Below are 21,129 nucleotides of genomic sequence, written 5' to 3'. Positions count from 1 at the left end.
GGGCTTAAATTTATGGGTGACAGGCTAGAGGCAGAAAATTGGACATCTCTTGCATGTATGTTTTGTTCATATAAACTGCTTCCTCCTTGACCTGCCTTTTTTGTTTGAGTTTGTAACCTGGGTTTGTTGCAAGGAAAATTATGATCTTTGTATCTCCATAATAAAATTTTGTACATAGTGTGTCACAAATTGATAAATGAAGATTTGTTAGCGTTTTAGTTTCATGTCCAATAAAGTTGGTGCAAATCTTCACGTGTTTAACATAGACTTGAGTTGGAGCACTGCACATTTGAAATGCTGTCTTTGGTTTCCATGAGACTGAGAGGCATTTTTTTGCTGGTTAGATACAGTGTGCAACCTGAAGACTTCTTTTAATTCCCCGTGGACATATTTGGATATCGTGATCTTAATTTTTGAAGCATGTGGACTTTCTGAAGAACAAGGTCCAGTCAGTTTTCAAGTACAAGGTTGTCAGCATTGTGCAATGCTGCTCACTTTTGAGTCAGAGTTTCAAAGAAAGTAAAATGCCTTTTCTAGATATACCCTAGTCAAAAAAAAAAAAAAAAAATCAAAAAAGAAAATCCACTGGTGCTATGTCATTTACCAAGGAGCAGCTGAAGTCTCATGGTAACTATACCTATATCATTAGAGATATGAACCTGATTGCAGGTACCTGGATAAATATAGTGCTACTAAAATAATTTCTTCAAAAACCCCACCAGAACAGAATTATATCTGCCCTTTGTCTTGCAGAATACATTAGAAATTTGACTGAAAATTCAGTGTAGAAAACCACTGTCTTCTAAGTGTGCTGATTTGCCATTTTTTGTGTGTGTGACTGTCTTAATCAGTGACCATTTCTTCTCCCAGGAGATGCTGTTAACAAATAAGATGAAAAAGTGTCAAAGTGTCACCTATCAGCCAAAGACTTCTGAAGAAAAGCTCTGCATGCACCAGCAGAGGCAGAGCAAGCTGGGGGGTTGAAAGAGGGCACGAGCAGCAGTGAAACGGCTGCCTGGTGCTCTGGTGCTGCTGTCAGCCCTGTAACTGATAGTGGGTGCTCTAGGCATGACGTTCATCTGAAAGGAAATTTGGAGTTGCTGTCAAACTGCATTTGATGTAACTTGGTTTTCTAATCAGGACTTTGGGTTATTTTTTCCTGACTTTCAAATATGAATTTGAAAATGATAAAATCTCAAATTACAGTGGGGTCTACATTTAAATTTTATAATGGCAGTAACTTGAGGCAAAAAGGTTTTATCTCTCTTTTATCTATTTCATTTATCTCTCATTATCTCCCACTACTAACAAAGACTAGTTTAGGATATACTTCTATTATCTGGTTACTCAGAGAGAAGCACTTCTTTGTTAAGATCTTTGAGAAATTAAGAGGTTCAGAATTAAGATTAATTGCCCCATCTGGTTACAGTTAGGAACTTATAGAACAGTAAAAGACAGACTTGTTTATGAGGAGAGAAACATCAATACACCTGAATCAGCAAAACACTGAACAGGATACTGTGCTTTATTTGAGGAAGAAATATGATGTTTAAAAAACAGGCCGGTGAATTGTGGTTGAAATTTGGAGAACAATACTTCGTCCTTTCTGCTGTGCAGTTCGCACATGGTCCATTTTACCTCCTGCCTGTGCTGGCATGGCAGTGCGAGTGGGTGTAAGAGCACAGAGAGGATGTGAGTGGGATTGCTCTGGCACACTATGCATGCGAGGCACACACAACTGCTGCTGTTTTATTTCACCACTACACCAACAGAAACGACCCTTCTGTAGATGTTTCTGGCTAAGGATTCTGCAGTTGGGGATGTAGCATGCTTTAGTATAATTCACATGCATTTCATAACCTGCAGATTTCATAACCTGCTAGAGAGTGGCATTGCAGCAAAGCAATTTTATTTCTCTATGGCTTCTTTTAGCTCTCTGGTGGGAAGAGAAGATGTGTTTTGGGGATTTTTATAGTCATGTTCGAGAATTTGTCAGTCTCTTTCTTTCCCACTGCTGTTTGCCTTGCTCAGCCTCGGCCCCCACACCCTCTCCGCCAAATTCACGGCAGAATTCCTGAACTCCCGCTCGGAAACTGGAAAAACGCTGCGGCATGGCGGGCCGGCGCCCACCGCCCTACGGGCTGCGCATCCCGCCCGGCCCCCCCGCACACCGCCCGCGGATCGGGATGCGATTCCTCCTGCCGTGCGCTGTCCCCTCGCGGGGCCGTGTCCCGCTCCCGGTGCCGCTGAGCGGGCGGCGCTGCCTCGGCTCAGGCCGGCCCCGGGTGTCTCCCGCTGCAGGCGCGGCTCGGCCGCCGGGCTCGGCGGGCGGAGGGAGGGAGCGGGCGGGGGGCGATGGAGGTGAATCCCCCGCCCCGGGCCCGCCCCGCCCCGCCGGGCTGGGCACCCGCCACCGCCTCTCCGGGGCGGCGCGGGGGGAAGGAGGAGGAGGGGAGAGGGAGGGGAGAGCGAGGGAGGGAAGGAAATAAGTAAGGAAGGAGAGAAAGAAGGAGGGAGGCGAGGTGTTGCTGCCGCCTTGTCGCTCTGCGTTCTGCAGCCGGCGCGGAGAGGACAGCCCTCGGTAGGCGTCCCGGCATGCTGAAAGTCACCATGCCCTCCTCATCCTCATCCTCCTCGTCCTCCTCATCCTCCTCCTCTGGCTCCTCGGCTGCCAGCCGCCCCAGCTCCGCCGCGCCCGACTACTGGATCGATGGCTCCAACAAGGACACCCTGGCTCACTACTTCGAGCTGGAGTCCGAGCTGGGACGGTGAGGCGGGCCGGGCCGGGCCGGGCGGGCGGCCGGGCGGGCGGGCGTGGGGCGGCCGGGGCTGGGTGTCCGCGTCGCTGTGGCCAGAGCAAAACTTTGGCGTGCCAGAGCGGCAGCGGGAGACCGTGCGGCTTTCACCAGGGGCAGGCTTTCGAAGGAATAATCCCAGCTCCCCGGGAGCCAAGCCGAGAAACCCCCGGGTGAAGGGAATGATTTTGGGGAGGAGGCATCTCTGCGCTTGGCGGACGCTGGCCCGAGCGGGCGGCTCTCGAGCAGGGTACCTGTGTGCTGCCTTGCCCGTGCGCTGCCGGCTGAAGGGTGGGCATCACTTCAGAGCGCCGAAACGCCGCCTCATGCGCGGCATCCCTCACGCCAGACCTTTCGCCGCTCTCTCCATTAGCGGAGCCGTGCGCTGACAAAACTCCCACCCGAGACAAGATTCCCTGAACAGGCCTCTGCAAGCAGGGTCCTTCCCATCGGGGTGCAGGGTAGGCGAGGGAGCTGCTGCATCTTCATTCATTAATTTTTGCACTACTGCCCTGGTGGTCCTGCACAGCAACTTAAAGATCCCAAGTGTTCAGGTTCTTAAAAACTGATGTCTGGTGTAAAAACTCTATATCTGATGTGCAATTTTTGCCCTCTTAATGTATTTGTTAGTTCATGTTGAATTTTCAGGTAGACAGTAATGTGCAAAAAAGTGGAAAACTGCAGGGTCTTTGAAGTTCACAGTACATGACTTAAATGTGTAAGTCAGTAGGTAGCAAATAGCAATTGTTAGTTTTGCCAATGATAGAGCATTAAAACTCCTGAATAAAGGTGGGAAATTTGCAGATAAAAACATGGTTGCCTTGGAAGAATACTTTTACCAGAAAGAACATGCAATGAAAGTTATTGCTACAAAGCATACCTGTGCTTTCTGTACCTTAACTGATAGGGGCAGGAAAAGTGATAGAAATACAATATAGCATAATTCTTGACTTTCCACCTAGGTCTTATACATCTGCTGCTACTTTTTTTCCCCCACTGTTGCTGCTATTTAGCAGCAGATTTAATAGGTATAATTTTATGTATGGTTATCACATTTATATTTGACTTCACTGTACCCCTGTGCAAAAGCATAAAAATATAAAGCAGGAAATATTGGTGTGTTGGTAGTGTGTCTAGAGTAAACAAAAAAGGACACCAAACAAAATACAGCAGTTGATACTAACCCTGTCACCTGGATTAGTACTCTTCTCTGGGGTCTGTCTAGAATCCTTCCACCATTTGTGATAGTGACTGTTGGCTTTGCTTGATTGCAATATGCATTGGTGATGCATCTTGGGTTAGTTGCATAAGGAAGTGTTTTTAACATGTGAAATCTCCAGGGTTTTGTAGGAAGAGTTAATGCCTGTAAAAGTACTACAGTAAAGATGAGATGCAATGGATTTTCCTAACTTGCAAGGTGAGAGAGTAAATGCTGAAACACTAACAAAAGGTTTGAATATACAAGATAACCACACCCAAGAAGTGTAGAGAGTGTAGAGACCCTTAAGTCTGCTCTGTTCCTGGGTAGAGCTAGGAAGTAACATTTAAAACAGAAACAATACAGGAGAAAACAACCATCTTAATCAAAGATTAAGGTAGAGAAGGGACAGTAGAACTTGGAGTGGTACATGCTTTGAGAGAAAATTTCTCTTATGGGTCTAATGGATCAATGAGATCTTGGTCCTTAGGCCAGCTTTGAGATCTTTTCAGAGCCAGCACCCAGAGTGCTAATGGTTGTCTCAGAATCCCTCTGATAGGTGTATCTTGGCAAATCTATAAAGAAGATCCAACAATCCCTCTTGGTTCCCAAGTGTCATATAAAAGTGTATTGCTTTGTCTTGGTAACCCTTTCTCCAAACTTCTAGTTTTGCATATGGTTTTGAGTTTGTCTACAAAAACAAAATTATTCATTGCTTAGTTAGGTTAGTGTTGGGGAAAATGTGTCAGGTGAGGCTGAATAATGTGGCTATATGATCCCTTTAGATGCAGTAAATAAAGTAATATACTGAAATAACCAATGAAAAAGACTGTCCTAAATTATCTTTAGCAAATACAGGGATTGAAAGATGTCTTTTGGCAGACTCCAAAGATCTGCATTTGGACAGCTGTAGCCAAATATGGGAATTTCCATTTGGAAGGAGTGCTCCTTGTGCAAAGTATATCTGACATATCCCTAAGACATCTTACTCTGTAACTCTTGCTTGCATGACTAGCTAAGGAGTCATGGAAGAAGAGGGAGATGATCCTTTAGAAAGAATGATAAAAGGCCTTTAAGCTTAGGTGGGAGTCAACAGTTGTTTTTAAACAGTGGAGTTCCACAGGGATCACTTTACGTGTCTGTGCTGCTCAGCATGTTCATAGATAGAGGAGTTTAACAGAAATATTTGCTGGTCTTTGTAAATTGTCAAGGGTTTAAAGGTTGTGTTGCCTATAAAGAATTACAGAAAGGAACAACTTACTCTACTGTTGGGGCATTTAAATAGCAGATGAAGTTTGGATAAATAAAATGGCATGGATGGAACATCTCATTAGAGGTGCTTGTTGGCTGGTTTTTTTTTTTTTTTCATGCAGGCTCTTGGGGGTATCTGTCAAAAAATGGGGTATCCAGCCAAAACTCAATGACAGGAGGTAAGGCCACTTTAGCACAGTATACTGCAAGTCCTGGACATGGATACTATGGATACTAAGGGGTTACATGGAATTAATGGGCAACAAGGCAAGTTAACATGCAGGAAATCCACTAAGGCTTATTAAACCTGAAGATGCTTACTACTGAACTGTAAGATCTTGAGAGTTTTCAGGGTGTTCTCTGACAGTGTTGACAGGAGTTTGTTCTACTCTTACATTCTTCTTGAGGCATCTGTGTTTGGCCACTGTTCATACTCTGGGCAAGATAGGCCTTTATTCTCATTCTTTTATTCTGTTTTTATGTTCCACTGAAGCCCTGATTAGTTCACCTTCCTCTTAATCCATTTTTACAAGGGTTTTTGTGTATAAGTGGAGCTCAAAATACTATAAATGTGAAATTTTGTGCTTTGCTTTAAAAAATGTCTTTCTTTTACAGGTTGCAATTGTTGATGTAGAGTTTTGAATTTTGTTCTGAGTATGTTTTATCTAAAAGCTTATTTTCCACACTCCCTTGGAAAAAGATGTTGAAAATGTTGTACTCTAAACTTGTATTTCCTTAAGGACTGAAACCTTTTGTTAGCCTTATATAACCTTTGCTTTATCTTTGGACTTCTGGGCTGGTCTAAATATGGTATTTGACTGAAGAAGAAATTCAACAATGATTTTTTTGATACTCAGCAATATTACAAAAAATGGAAATTTTTTTTGTTGGAATTTTACTTGACAGGCACCCTCTTTGCCTAACTTACTACACAACTATCTCAGTTGAAACTGTCTAATGTTACTATTGTAGGCAGATTGCAAATCTATTAAATAGTCAAAAGTAGATGAAAGTATTTCCAGTCAAATCCTTCAGGCTTTCTTTCTTCCAAGGTTATCTTTTCCTGCCTGGGCAATCTTTCAGCTGTGTGATCCTTGCTGAAGACTGAGACTGAAAGGCTCTCAGTACTTGGCAACTTAGCTTGGACTGACAGTGTGAGCTGAATCATAGGTGGTTTATGTCCTTGAGTTTTTAGCACAGAGAAAGTTTAAATCTAATGTACAGTTTGAACTCAAGATTTCATAGTGCAGAATGACATCTTACTCTGTCAATCCTATTTATGAAAGCTGCCACTCTGACACGTACTTTTGTAATGGCAGAAGTAGATGAAATCAGCTAACTTCTTTGTTAGCTAATTTAAGCTAACAAAGCAAAAACTTCTTTGTCAAGCTGATAAAAGCATTATTTTATAGAAATGGATTGGTTTTGCACTTGATGCTTGGAAGTTCAAACAATTTTTGCTTTGAAAGTATGCCAACTTTTTTACCCTCCATCCCTTCATTAAAAAAAAAAAGTTCCTTTTTCTGTTCATCTCAAGAGTAATTTATTTTACAGACTCTTTGCCCTGTTTATTTTGAAAAATCATTTTCACGGTGTGCTTTAGGGTGAATTTAAATTAGGTCTGTCCCTCCTTCCTAACACTCTTGGTCACTTGCTTGGGATTTTTTTTTTTTTTTGTGGACCTGAGAATTTTCTGAAGTGATGCGGGATGCAATTGACAGGCAGCACGTAGCACGTGTTCTGTGGTGCTAGCTGTCTGACTGTGAGAGCGTGGAGTCCTTTTAGGCATCATGATTTGATTTGAGCAGAAACTGCCCATGTATTTGTGCCCGTGCCACAAACTGCACCTTGCTTGTAACCCTTACACCTTCAGACAAGCAGGAAGCATTTTCCCTCAGACAGTTCCTGCCCATGGGGGGGAGGCTGTTGAAGAGGTGGGCAGGGTGAAGTTTCTGACTTGGGTACCAGAAACCAGAACTTGCAGTGAATAGCCCAGGCTATTTGACAACTAAAATTCTTTACTCAGTGCAGGGTGTGATTTTTTTTCCCAGTTTTGTCTTGTTCAGCTCAACAACTGGTTGATTTGGAGGTAAAAAGCTGTGTTGAAAAAGCAGTGAAAGAAAATGTGCTATTCCATAAATAATACCTGAAATGAATAGGTGATCAGTTCTGTGTAAATCTGACAGCTTTCTCATACTTAAAAAAAGAGCTATTAATAATGAAAAATTATGATAGAGAACAGTTATTTCTTGATTTTCAAGGTTTTTTTTCCTGTCAGCCACCATGCATTTATGTCACTGGTTTAGATAATGTTTTCTAATTTGAAAAATTATATTTCTAGTGGAGAAAATGAATAGCTCTTGAAGTAAGTACTCTTAAGAATACTGAAAAAGTTTTTTACACATATTGGTTTTAGGAGTGAAAATCATATAATTTATGTTAATACAAGAATTGTCAGGCTTGAAAAGCATCACATTGAACTGCAAGAGGTAAGATGTAACAAAGTCATTCTTTTAGCATATTACAGAGAGAATCACAGAATATCTTGAATTGGAAGGGACCTACCAGGATTATTGAAGTCCAAGTCTTGCTGAAGAAAGAAAATCTGAAATCAAATAAGTATTCTCAAGAGGAATTGAAGAGAGTGGTTGTGGAATAAGCCTGTGTGATTCTGGGTGGAGGGCAGATAAATTTACTGAAGTTCTGTGGTATCAGAAGCGTATTATATGTTCATTCCACACAGTATCTTTTTGTGTGTGCAAGTGTGCACACTGTTGTGTAAGGGATTGTAATGGACACAGTTTAATAGGCAGAATTCTTCCAGTGAGAGATGTTTAAAGCTTGCTCGCATAGTAAATAGCCACATTTAAAAAGACCACCAGTTATGAAAAACTCAGTGAAAAAATACTCAGCAGTTTGCAATAGCCTGTGCCCCATCTGTGGAAGTTCAAGTGCTTGCTAGAAAGGGCTAACTGTCCTCTTCAGTCACTAAGATCAAAGAAATTTTATTTTCCTGAATAGTCTCTGAAAAGTTCAATAAGGAAATTTTAAAAAATAGTCATTCCTAGCCCTTATTTTGTTTAAAGTGTAACAAATTGAGCCAGCTTTATTGCAGTAGATGAGAACAATTCTTCTGTAGTCTTCTGCTATCCACAATATTGACTGGGCTTCAGGAAAGCAATCTTCTGACCTGCACGTTGTGTGGAAAAACCTGCAGAGGTTTGAATATTATTTTCATCTATATGTATGCAATATGAATGAGCCATTAGTAGGCTCATTACAAGTTCAGACTGTATAACTATAAAGAACATGTACTTCCTTGTGCTTTGAAAATGAAGCAGAATTTAAGCATAGAAACTTGCATATTTATTTGCTCCTTGCTTCTTTACTTAGGTATTATTACCATGCTTCCTCTGTTCACAAAAGGCAAGCCTTTATTATCGGAACAATCAGTAATTTCACGAGGAATATTCTTTTTCCAGGGATGATAATTCTGAGAAAGGGAAACCATTTATTTCCAAGCGTTGGTGCTGCTTTTTTTCCTTGGTTTGTCTAATGTCTTTTCTGGTATTTATAATTTCTGTTTGTCTTCCATAAAAATTAAAAAAACGGTAAGAATGACACGTTTTATGACCATTCACTGATATACTGGAAAGTGTCCTACATTTTGGTGTTAGTGATGCTTTATTTGGCCTTGCATTGTCAATGTCATTACTATCATAGTTTACTCTCTGTTAAAACACATGGACAATTGAGGCCCATCCATATTTGCATCTGTTGCCCCATGAATAGATTGATGAGGTATTATTTTACTCCTTTCAGTTTTACTCCAAAGTAATTCTAAATTAGGAAAATCTATGTAACAATATGACTTTGCAAGTGACCACTCAATGTGTAGCAACTAAAGATTTTGAATTTGAGCTTCAGGGAACAAAAGGAGAGAATCCACCTAAGTGGATTTGGTTCAGACATGAGTAATGGTTTGGACAACATGGTGCTGTAGATTATAAGTTTGCCTCCTTTCATTTATGTGGTTATCTGTGCTAGAGATAAAGGACCATAAAATGTAATAGAGAAGGAAATGGGAGCCCTCCTGAGGAACAAAAATAATTATAAAACACACTGCCCTTTGACAGTTTGCTATCTATATACTGTGGCATTTTGTGGGGGATAATGTAAAAGCAAGTCCAAAAGTTGTAATTCACAGCCTGAAAAATAAAACACTAAATTTTATGCCCTTCAACAAATGTATAGTCTGTGTTCCAATGCATACCTTGCTGTGAGCATCCATATGCCACAGATAAGATGCCAGAACTCCAACTTTATCTCAGAACTGATGTCATCCCCACAGTCCTTTTCCCCAGACCCTCCTCACCAGAGACATGTGATGCTTTTCTCCTCTGGCCTGTCTCCAGGCATTGTGAAGAAAAACCAAAAACACTTGCTTGGATTTAAGGAATAGCTGTCAATTCTAAAACAAGGTCATGTATGTGTTCCTCTCCATGCCTTTCCCCACAATAATTTTTCCTTCTTGGAAATATTCATATTTTCCTCTCAATTTAGATGATTATGAACACACCAATATGTTTACTTTTTTCAGTCTTTTGATCTTTAAAACATATCCATGTCTACCAGGTTCACTGCCTTTGGGTACTGATACTGCATCTTAATATAGTCAATTTAGTGTGATTTCATTAATGAGGACAACCCTGATTGCACCACAGACTTTAACAATTAAAAAATTCCAAGAAATTGTCTTGATTTTGTCTTTTTGTATTGAGGTGACTGGGAGAGACAGTCAATCAGATCAGCTGCCACTGGTATTATCTTCAAGTACTTCTGAAATAATGTTCATATTGATTTTCTCTAAATAGTCCTTGTTAACATAGTCACACTGACAGTGCCAAAGGATGTGATATGTGATTTTATTTTGTACTTAGCTCTAAACAAATTAAACACACTGTGCTGAAATTATTGGACTTCTGTACCCGTCTACAGAAGGCTGGACATAAATTGTGCAGTTTTCACTTGATAATAAGATCCTTAGCTATTATATTTATTGGTGATTAGTTGTTTGAATTTTATTCAAACTTGAGGACATATCTCTTTCAGAATCTCTAAATACAAGACAGCATTTGCTGTTTTCTGACATATTAGGTATCCTGCACCAGCCTAAAGTTGTGGATCAACAAGAGTCTCTTAAGAACATGCTTTGGACCAGAAAAACCTTGGTGCTTTTGACACAATATGATTGTTTTGTATTAATATGGTGGTATTACATAGTTTTAGATTTTTGCTGAGGAAGTTGATGTTTTGGTAAGGCTTATAAAGTCCTGAGAAAATCTGCCATGGATAAGTACAGATTTTTTTTTAATGTATTTTTTTAGCTTATTGACATATTTTCTAGTTTAATGAACCACATTTCTGATCTGATGTACAGTGCTTTACAGATGTTTGGGTTTTTGTCTTCCTAATGGAAAATGTGTTTATCAGCTTCCTGTGTTGTGCAATAATGATTTCTTAAAACTGAATGCAACACATACTGAGAACTCCAACACCATTATCATAATCTGTGCTCAGAGAGCTGTAGGATACATGTGCATGAATGTTTTTAGCTGCCTGCTTTGAGTGATCCTTCTCTATACATTCTCTTCAAACCCTCATGATTTTCTAGCTGACTAGTAAAATTAAAATTGAAAGGGTTGAAAGCTGATTTTGTAATGGGAAGCAACACTTTAAGGTGTAGGTACTGATGACCCCTTAGGAAATGACTGATGACATTGTTTAATGACTTTAGTCTCCAAGCGATCAGAGAAAGAAACCTAATAAAGGCGGGATTTTTCCTTTCTCCCTCTCACCCATCTGTTTTTTTTCTGGGGATTCTTTGCAGCCTTTTCAATGGAAGCTGCAAATGCTTGTGGAGCACACTGTTTACTGGTCTGCTAGCTAACTGTCATAGGATTGAGTTGAAAGAGGAAGGCAAATTCTAGTCTTAAAAAATGCTACTAGAACAACAAGTAACTGATAAAATTGGAGCAACACTTATGGCACTGAAAAGGCAATAATAAATTAATTTTGTTTGGTGCAGGGAGGAGGAAGACTGGTATCTTATTCTCCCTTCACAGGATTTTAATTCAAGAATGGCTTAACTATAAACAAGAACAGAGTTTAGTAGTTAAAATTAGCAACTGATGAATTCTAAGTAAAATCAGTAATCATTTCTAAATGGGGTCAATATGTAGTGGAAAATCTGCAATGAAAGAGACGCTAAAATTCACGAGCAGGTTTTTTTTTTCTCTGTCTCCTAGGGGTGAAACCCATCTCCGTCTCTGTATTACCTCCATAATAAATATGCACATAAATTATTTTTGAGTTTAAATTAAAATCCCATCTTTCTTCATAATTTATAAGTCTTCAAAAGTGGGTGGAGCAGGAGTAAAACTGAGTGAAAAAGGCAGTTTTATTTATTACTATAAAAGTTCTTCAGAGAATTGATTTGATTGCCAGTAGGATAAGGAGAATATTCTTTTCAGAGAATCATTAATTTCAAATGAGAAAAAAACCTTTGGTCACCTTCTCCTTAGCACAATGCCGTTTGAATATTGAGGTTGTCTAGTTATGGTACACTAGCTCATGTTAATGTACAATGATTTCAATTGATTTGGTCCATACTAGGCTATTTTTATTGTTCATGCTACACTTACATAGTAGAAGAAAAAAACCAAAGTGTTTTAACCTCTTTACGTTTTTTTCCTGCATGACTTCAGAAAAGATGAAATGTCATTTGTGATGGAAAAATCATATTAGATGTATTTCCCTTGCAAATGACTGTCTAAATTAGGACTGGTGAAATTTATTCTTCACATAAATAGGCCTCCAAATTACCTTCTTTCTCTTGTCAGTCTCTATTCTGTGAACTGGTTATGTGTGCTATTTGTGAATTAACACAATAAATATATTCCAGATAGCCTGTTTAAGTAATTTGCCATGGTGTTTCTTATGAACCATGTGTTTTAACTGCATCAAATACCTAGTAATACCATTTTACTGTGTTTTGCTCTAAGTCACAGCTAAGATAGAATAATAATGATTAACAAGATGTGTTAGTCACCCACAATGGCATGTGGCCATTAGCAGACCATATGTAATTCTTTAGAGCCATACCTGTTAAAGCTTGTTTTATCCACATACTCTTATCTTTGCAATAGTTAATTTCCATATTTGAGGACTCTGCAATTTTCATCCCATGATAAATTTCAATATTTTGGCATTTCTCTTTGTTTTGAGTTAGAATGAGTAATTGATTAAAGTACTTACGCATTGTGAATAAGGCACAGTTTCACACTATGGAATTATTCAATCATTTTGAATTAAAATTTACAAATCTTTTCACATTTTGTGTTTTGTGCTCATTGAAGACATTCTTTGCTCAAAGTAACCAGACTGCAAGTATGAAGTAAGTTAATATCTTGTGTGATGGTACCTTACGAGAGTTCTGATTCAGCTCCCTCTCAACAGTTTTTGTCTTGTCTTTGGTTCTTGCTTTGACTGTGTTCTTCAAGCTACACCAAATGTGGTGCAGCTTTCATGTGATTTATTTCCTGCTGGAACATAAAGAGGTTACAGAAGCTCTGTTTGTCTACTGCCTCCAGTTACAAAATTGTCAGATTTTTCTAATAAGAACAATAAACATTATTGAATGGGATGACAGGGGGTCACATTTGCCTTTTTTACAACTGCTGTCTTGGTGGCTTATAGCTGTCTGGTTGTTTGTTGCCCAAACTGTATGTTTTCCATTTTCCTTCTCTGTTTGCAATTGATGAGATTTTATAGTGGTGTTCTTGTTATTTGTCTGTACTTCGTGACGATGCAGCTAAATTTTATCCCTTTTCTCTTGATCCTACTCCCCAGGTAGTAAGTACAGGCTTTTTCTTTCTGTTATTATAGCTCTCTGATGCACTGCCAATGCCTCCCCACCTTTATCATCAGCAAACTGAATCAGCGTACTCCAAAGTTCATGCCAAAGCAGATAATTCAGATATTAAATAAGATGTAGAACCAACCAAAGGCATAGTGCTCAAACATGCATGCATGTCAGATAAAAGCAAAAACACTGAAGTAACGTGCAATGTGTTTCTGGCAAGTTTTGATGAAGGTTAGATGCAAAGGCAAAGAGACTGAGACTGAGAAACAAAATCCTAAAAGCAAATGGCTAATAAAATTGTTCCCCTCTATACCATTATTCCACTCCAATGAAACTGAAACAAATCAGAATTCTTGCAGTATTGCCCCTACCAAGAATGAGTCTCTTATTTTCCTTTGGTGATTCCTAGCTCCTTTAGCTAAGCGAGTCTATTCTCACCTTCCCTCTCCCCAGTGCTTTCTCTAGAAAGAGAAAACACTCAAATGCACTCTCAATCATCTTTATGCAAAGAGGAAAAAATAATCTCCACGTATTTAATGGGCACAACTTCAGAAGCTGCAAAATTGGTCATTCTACACCTGTCTTCTTGTGATGGGTGCCAAATAATATAATTGGTGTGCTAGTCAGGAAGCTGACAGAAATCTTGATGTTTCAGTAGATTAGGTTTTAATATGCAGATAGGTGTAATCCTCCTGTTTTTGAAATGTGGATTTAGTGTGTATAAATTTATTGACTCCTGAATGTTGAAGGACTCATCTCCAGTAAATCTGTCAGACAAAACAGAATATTTTACATGGCATTTGAAAATTATGTGGGTCTGTGAGTTATCTGTAGCCTGATAGGTCCTAATTTTTTATCCATCCAGCATAATACTTGCAGCTGTGAAAAGTCATAGCAACATTGACATAAAATACTTGCCTTCCTAGGTATTATGAAAAATCTCTTTTAAATTTACTTGTAAACATTTCCTCTGAAAACACACTGTGGAGGAATTGGGTTTTTTTACTTCCAGGTAGTTGGTTATGGTAGTTCTTCAATAGAGGACCACATCTGTGAGATAGAATAATTCATTTAAATTTAAGGACTCCTTACATGCAAGGGAGAAGAGAACTACCTTGACCATGGTTACAATAAAAATTTTAATTTAGAAGAAAGTCTTTAACCATCTGTACTTCTGTCACAGCCTTTTAAATATGAGCAAGGCAGACAAGAATTGTGCCTAAAATTGGTATGTGGTAGTTTTGCAGAAGAGACTGTACGACATGGTTGCCCATGTTACCAGGAACTGTCTGGATGACTCAGGAGATCACTCTCAGTTATCTTCAGAATAACTGCATTGATTTTCAGTGTCCTCTTGTTGGCAACAGTAAGTTCAGTATTGATCTGTTGACACCACCAAAAGATCAGCCAATTCTCCTAGTCACATTCTTATCTCAAATTGAAATCAAAATGTCTTTGGGGGCCAATGTACTCTCCTACATCCCTGTACTCTACATCCCTAATGCCTGGCTAGTGGAAAATGTACCTAAACTGCAGTTAATGCTCTCATAGATGGCTATGCAGTGCACTGGGTATGTGTCTTTTAGTGTTTAAAGGAAACTTTAATTTGCCTTCCAGAAAGAATCAACTCTAATGATACCATGGATGTGCTTTTCCATTTTGCTTGTGAAGACATCTTGTTTGGAAACATTCAGTATTTCTTTCCAGAACTTTCAGCCATTTCAGAGTATACTGACTAATGCATACATATATATATGTTTGCAATACAATATGGAATCAACTGCTCTTCCTAAGTCATTTGAGTCTTTATGGTGTAAGAATGGTGATGCTGGGTCAGATCATAACAGCTGATATCCTGTCTCCCATCAGCAGTGAGAAGCTTATGCCTAGAAGAGGGGGTCCAAGAACACATCTATCCTTTGATGCTTGCCCGGAGCAGCCCCTCAGCCTCCAGAAGTCTGAAGCTAATCTGAGCCTTCAGCTCTGTTCCTCATACCAAAGTAGTCACATAAATTTGCATGCAGTGCTTGAGAGGTGACAGAGAATCACAGAACGGATGGGCTTGGCAGAGACTTATAAAGATCATTCAGTCCAACCTCTTTGCTTAACAAAGTTAGTTGGAGAAGGTTTCCCAGCAGTGTGTCCAGCAGAGCTTTGAGTAGATGGAGATAAACAGGGGAGACATTCACCCAGTGAAATTATACGTGGGCTAATACTTAATACCTCTTAACAGTTGTTGGGTTTGGGGCTGCCTTTTTTTTTTCCCTTAGTCAAGGGCCTGATTTGTGTAATTTTTGACTATATATCAAGATGTCTTTTCTTGTGATAATAGCACAATTATTTTTTTTAATATAGGAAATTAGGATTGCGTGCAATATTCCTAATTTGGTATTTATTTACAGGGAATTTTCTCTGCTGTTTAATACCCTATAACTGAATCTCAGTACACACCTGTTGCAGCTGGGCACAGACTTATTATGGAGAAATTGGATTATAAAAAATTCCCAACTGGATATTTTCACCTCATTTCTCAGCTCCCTGGGTAGCAGACACCAGCTCTGGTAAATTAGACTTATTGATGACCTCTCTGCACTGTGAAAACTAAAGTTTTATTCTTTCCCTGTTTTGTGTCTCTTAACAAACTACTATTTCATTGGTGCTTTCTGTGGTTTCTTCAAGTATCTGTTTTGAGGGACCTTATCAAGTAACTTCTGAAAACCCAAGTATCAAAATCAATCAAACCTACTTTATATTCAAAATCTTGCTGAATCTTTCAAAGAAGTTCTGTGGTTTTAACATACAGCTTCTTTTTACAGAAGCCACATGAATTCTTCCCCAGGCTCATATATGTATCCATATATCCACAGTTCATATTCTCAGAGCTTTAAATTACTTCAGCCATGTAGAGCAACAGTACAGTCCTTCAGTTCTCTCTAATTAATATTTTTAAAAATTGTCACATTTGTTCCGTTTCAGTCTCAGATAGCTAGGTCAGTGTTGTACAAAAGTTTAGATATCACTTTAATTTAAGCTATCTCATCTATGAGTTCAAGTCACTCAAATAACTGAGTCTCATCCACTGCCCATAATGTGCTGTTGCTCATTTTATCTGTTTTTCCCATGTTGTTTGCCTCTTCACTCTTTCTATCTATGTGAGCATTGAAGACCTTTCCTTTTTTCCACCTGTCTTCTGAGTAAAAGAAAGATTCTAACATTTGAAAACATCAGATTTATAATAGGCTTTTCAATAGACACAAAATCTTAACAGAATTAAAATTTTATAATGATCTTGCAGCCACTTTTCAGTGTATTGTGGCCATTCTGTGCTTGCTGAAGAGATCACCTTCAACACAGAATGTTTTCCATTTGATGAAAAAACAGGTAAGATGTTACTCTCCTGTCATTTGATGCAAGTGCCCTTTGACAGCAGGTCTTAAGGAAGAGTGAAGCTGTAGAAGCTGCTGCTCATCCTTGCAAGGTTTCATCCTACACCTTCCTTTTACTGTGCTAAGGCACAATTTGGGTAAGGTGAAGGTTTTCACATATTGTCACTATTTTTTATGTTTGACCACATGGTGTTAGCCTCTTTAAGTCCAGCAAAGGAAAAATGTGCATGACTAAATATGAGCAAAAATTTTGTTAAATTATTCTAAATCCCCATGCAGTGCCAAATATGTTCTTTTTTTTTTTTGATGAATTGTGCAATGGAAAGACCATTTTGGAAAGCTGAGGGACAGAAGTTGAGTTCCAGACTAATAGGCAGATAGAGAAAATTTACTTTGTGTTATACGCATAGTTTTTGGTATAGACATTGTGGATGACTGTTATGAGTCTTGCATCAAATTGGTGTTTTTCAGTGCTTCTGGAATATATTTATGTAACCATTTTTTTATAGCTTATAAGAGAAATACATGTGGCTGGAATAGGCTGGAAAATATATTATCCTAATTGGACAGTGAAATATGTGCCTAAATGACTGCCATTTAGCCTCACAAAGCTGTGTAAGGGTGTTTCAATATCTACTAATCAATAATCTAAATGATGGCTCTTTGGCTGGTACTAATTTTCTGTCAGCTTCTATTGTCTCTGCAATCATCTATGACCTTAGATTACAGCATCAGTTTTGTTGTAGGAAAACTCAATTTTGTTTAACTGCTAGGAGGTAAAACATTTGACTGAAACTAATCATGCTTATCATTGTCCCTGGAGCAATACGATGCTGTGAATGTTCTATAATTCATGCAGCTGCTGTGACTTCAAATGTGTGCACACATGTGTAGGTGCAACCTCGAATGGATGGGAAGGTGAGTGGCAAGCTTGTAATGTGTAGTGACTTTTGTGATTCCTTTTGATGTCAGGTGAATGGGAACCACCAAAGAGGGTGCACTGATGGAGATGAAATGAGTGGTAGGTATTTAGAAGTCTAATGGAACCCTTATTTTTTTGTAAGAGTTTGTTCCATCTTCTATCAGTGATGGAGAATACAGCATTCCGAATTTATGTTAAAAAAACTCTCCGAAGTCGGTTGAAAGCTGTTGGTCATAATAGTTCTTGGGGCCCAATAGAGGTGATAAAATGCCTACATCAAATAATGGAATTATTTAGGGTGGAAAAAGACCTCACCATAAATCTAATGCTGTAACATTCACCACCAAACCATGACCTCAAGAACCGTGTCTCAATGTCTTTGAAACACCATGTTGCTGTTGTTGCTGACCATTTCTCCTTGGATTCTGGGGAATTCTTCCTGCTTCATATCTCTGTCTTCCAGCTCAGGGGGCCGGGTATCCCAAGGTAACTCATCTAGTGTGCTGCCAGTGCTCTTGGCCACAGGGGCACCGTGGCTGCACAGGTTTCTTCTGTGCCTCATCAGGTGAAGTCTGGAAGTGTGTCAAGCTCCAGCAGCTGTACAGAGCAGCCTTTCTCTCTGTGCTTCCCCACACCTGAGATGTTCCAAGCATCCAATATTTCTGAGGTGCTGCCAGGACCCCAACTGGTGGTGTCCTTTCCCACAGAGGTGCCCAGAAGGGATGTTTTGAATCTGCTCTTTTTTTCATGCTGACTCCACATCTCTTATTCTCAAATGGTCAAACTTCTGCCAACAGCTGCTGTCCATTATGGCTCACAAATGTCTAATTGTGGCTACAGATTGCTTGTCAATTTCTCCAGCTAAATTCTTTTTGTGCATCTTCTTGGGGTTACCCTTCTAATAACCTGACAGGATAAAACTTCTCCTTTCTTCCCCTGTTGCCACACTGTGCTTCTCTGAGTTGTGGAAAGAGGAAAGCCAAGTGAAAATATTCTTCCTTGCTTTTAGTTTTTCAGAGAAAATGCGGAAGGCTGTTATCTCTGATTTGGCCTTTTCCACAGCCTTGATTTGTGTTAGAACCTTCTGGTGCTGGGAAGTAACAATGTTTAACCTGATCCCTCAGTCATTCAAAAATGAACATTTTCATGGACTCTGAAAGAAGTGTTATTCATCTCAAATGAACTGGCCTCAGAAAATTGAAGAGAAGGCTGGAGAATGAAATGAGCATTATGATGCACAGAAACTGTTGATTTATTGTGGAGTGTCAGACTTCATTTAGGGCTCTGCCTTGAACTGGGAATCCTATGAGAATTTGCCCTGCCGTGCTGAGATAGAGATATGTCATCCTGTCAATGATATCCCTTCAAACTCCAATACAAAATACATGCTTTGAGCATACCTTTCTTTCGTAAAATTCTCATGTGCCAGACTCTCTACCAAAGTAGTTTAAGCTACCTTGAAAGATGAAGTGTGAAAATTATCAGTTTGCCATTAAGACTTTTGCCTCTGAGTTTCATAGGATTGGACTCTGACAAGGTTGGGATGACTAATGGGATGGGTGTTCACTGATTTTACACCAGCACCACCCCCAGCTTTCCCCATTTCCAATTATGAGCCAAATCTACTACTGCGATCAGTATTTTCTGACTTTCAAGTTTGAAAAGCTGCAGAGAGGTCAGTGTTCTTTCATCGCCATACAGAGTGCTTTCCAGCTTAGACTGCCATTACAATCATTATGAAACAAAGCTGATTTGTTTTCCACCTAAAGTATATTTAACATAAACCCTGATTTCTTCAAAAATGACAAAAGGGAATCTTTCACTGTAGAGCACATTTTTTGTTAACATTTAAGAAATTTTGCCCATAATAGCATGAGCAAATCTTGGTACACAGCAAAAATATTGGAAAATGCTTTCATACAACATGAATTTCCCTAAAATTTCATAAATTCAGCTTTAAAAACTGTCTGCAGCCTGGATTTTTTACTTCACTGACTGATGGTGAGAAAGGAATTGTTAGTTAGAAAGCTGTCTTCAATTCATTCAAGTGATTGCTTGGGTAGGCATAGTTATTCTTGTTAAATGCAGATACTTAAGTGGAAGTCAGAGTACTTGGAAAACAGACTGCATCTGCCTGCTGCTCTGCAGTAAATCCTTTGCTCACCACTTCTGCAAGTAAGAATTTTGTTGTACCATCTGCGTGCTTAAATGGTGAATAATTCAGGAACGGTGATGCTGCTTCCTGTGTAGTGGTCCTATTGTTCTCTTCCTTCTTCTTAGCAGATTTTTTGTAGAGAATGTTGTTTGTTTCTGTGCTCAACACCAAGAGAGTTATATGGGGAGCCTGAATAATGATGGTCCTGAAAGGTGTATGGAGACTTGTCAGGCACTTTTTTTGTCTAGATGTGCTCCTCTGTCTGTTCCTGTCAGCTATGGGCTCAGGAGCCCTGGGTGACTGAGGAAACAGGGATGTCAGTAGAAGGTGTTTTGCCCCTTCTCAGGTGTGCTTTCTGTGTCCTTGCAGCTGTTCTGGCCCCAACATGCAGCCTGCACTCACAACCAAAGAGAGTGGGTGATGGTTGTCTCTTCCACTTGGAATGTCATCCAGGATGAGGTGCCTCACCTCTTGGGAATGATCGGGCTAGAAATGAGAATATACCATGACAAGTGGTACATACACCATTGCAAACTCACTTTTTTTTTTTCATTAATATTCTAAAAGGTGCTTTTGAGTTTCAATCATTTTAGTTTTACCGAGACTGAAGTAGTTGCAGAACTAAAATTTCAGTAGAGCAGGATTAAAAATTCCTGTGCTCTACTTAAAAAGCTTCACCAGGTGACTTTTAATGAGCCAGTCAGTGGAGAGTTTCTGTGGTCTACTGATGTTTTGCATAGGCTGGCAAAGAGAGAGGCTGTCATCCTCTGTCAGCACTGTTCTCTGGGTCTGACTGAGGCTACCTGAGAACTTCATCTCTCTCTGATGCCTTAAGAGACATCAACTTCCTATGCATGTAATATCTGCTTAGTTTTCACTACAATTACTTTGATCAGCCAAGGCTGGGACATCTTCAAGGCTCTTGGGTAAATTGGGGGATTTAAAAGCAATGAGTCCTGGTGTAGCCATACTGATGGAAAAGCAGCAGCTTCAGGTAAATGATGGAAGGCAAATCTGTTATGATGAAGGATAACAGGTTTTTGGGTTTTTCTGCTAATACATTAATTGTTATTTGTAATTACATTAACTTGAATAATTCCTTTTGAGGGAAACTGCAACATGCATATGGGCATCCTCTGTGATAAAATATTGAAAGTCCAATACATCAGGGCTGGTTCATGCTATTGTTAATGTTATTGTTTAAGATCTTATGGCTTAAAGAGCTATTTAATGTTGTGCTTAGGTGTGGTTATCCTTCCTGTAGTACTTCAGACCCATAGGATTAGGCTACCATACCATCTTAGGGTAGCTTTCAGTGTGAGACAGTGTTCATATAGGTTTTATACCAAAAAACTGCAAGATTTTAAAGGTAGCTCTGAAATGTGTAGTCCATTTCTCTCTGCTGCTTTTTATGCTATTATTTGGATTTCTTCCTAGAAGTTGTGCTCCATTGTTGAAAGTATTTCCAGATGTTTCCATGGGGTGCTTGCTTTGTGTG

At 39.4% G+C, this 21,129-nt stretch overlaps 1 protein-coding gene across 1 annotated transcript in view; it reads left to right on the top strand.

Annotated features, from left to right (window-relative positions):
- The first annotated feature begins 2,452 nt into the window (after window positions 1–2,452).
- CAMK4 (calcium/calmodulin dependent protein kinase IV) overlaps window positions 2,453–21,129 on the top strand; it is a 140,218-nt gene continuing 121,541 nt past the window's right edge. Inside the window, exon 1 of the mRNA XM_071448606.1 lies at window positions 2,453–2,768. Coding sequence (XP_071304707.1) covers window positions 2,596–2,768 — 173 coding nt within the window. The 5' untranslated portion in view covers window positions 2,453–2,595. The remainder of the gene's footprint in view (window positions 2,769–21,129) is intronic.

Source organism: Agelaius tricolor, unplaced genomic scaffold (assembly GCF_023055355.1).
Source record: "Agelaius tricolor isolate 1412-34295 unplaced genomic scaffold, bAgeTri1.0.p SCAF_27, whole genome shotgun sequence".
Classification (NCBI taxonomy): Eukaryota; Metazoa; Chordata; class Aves; order Passeriformes; family Icteridae; genus Agelaius; species Agelaius tricolor.
This window is presented reverse-complemented; position numbering and strand designations above follow the sequence as displayed.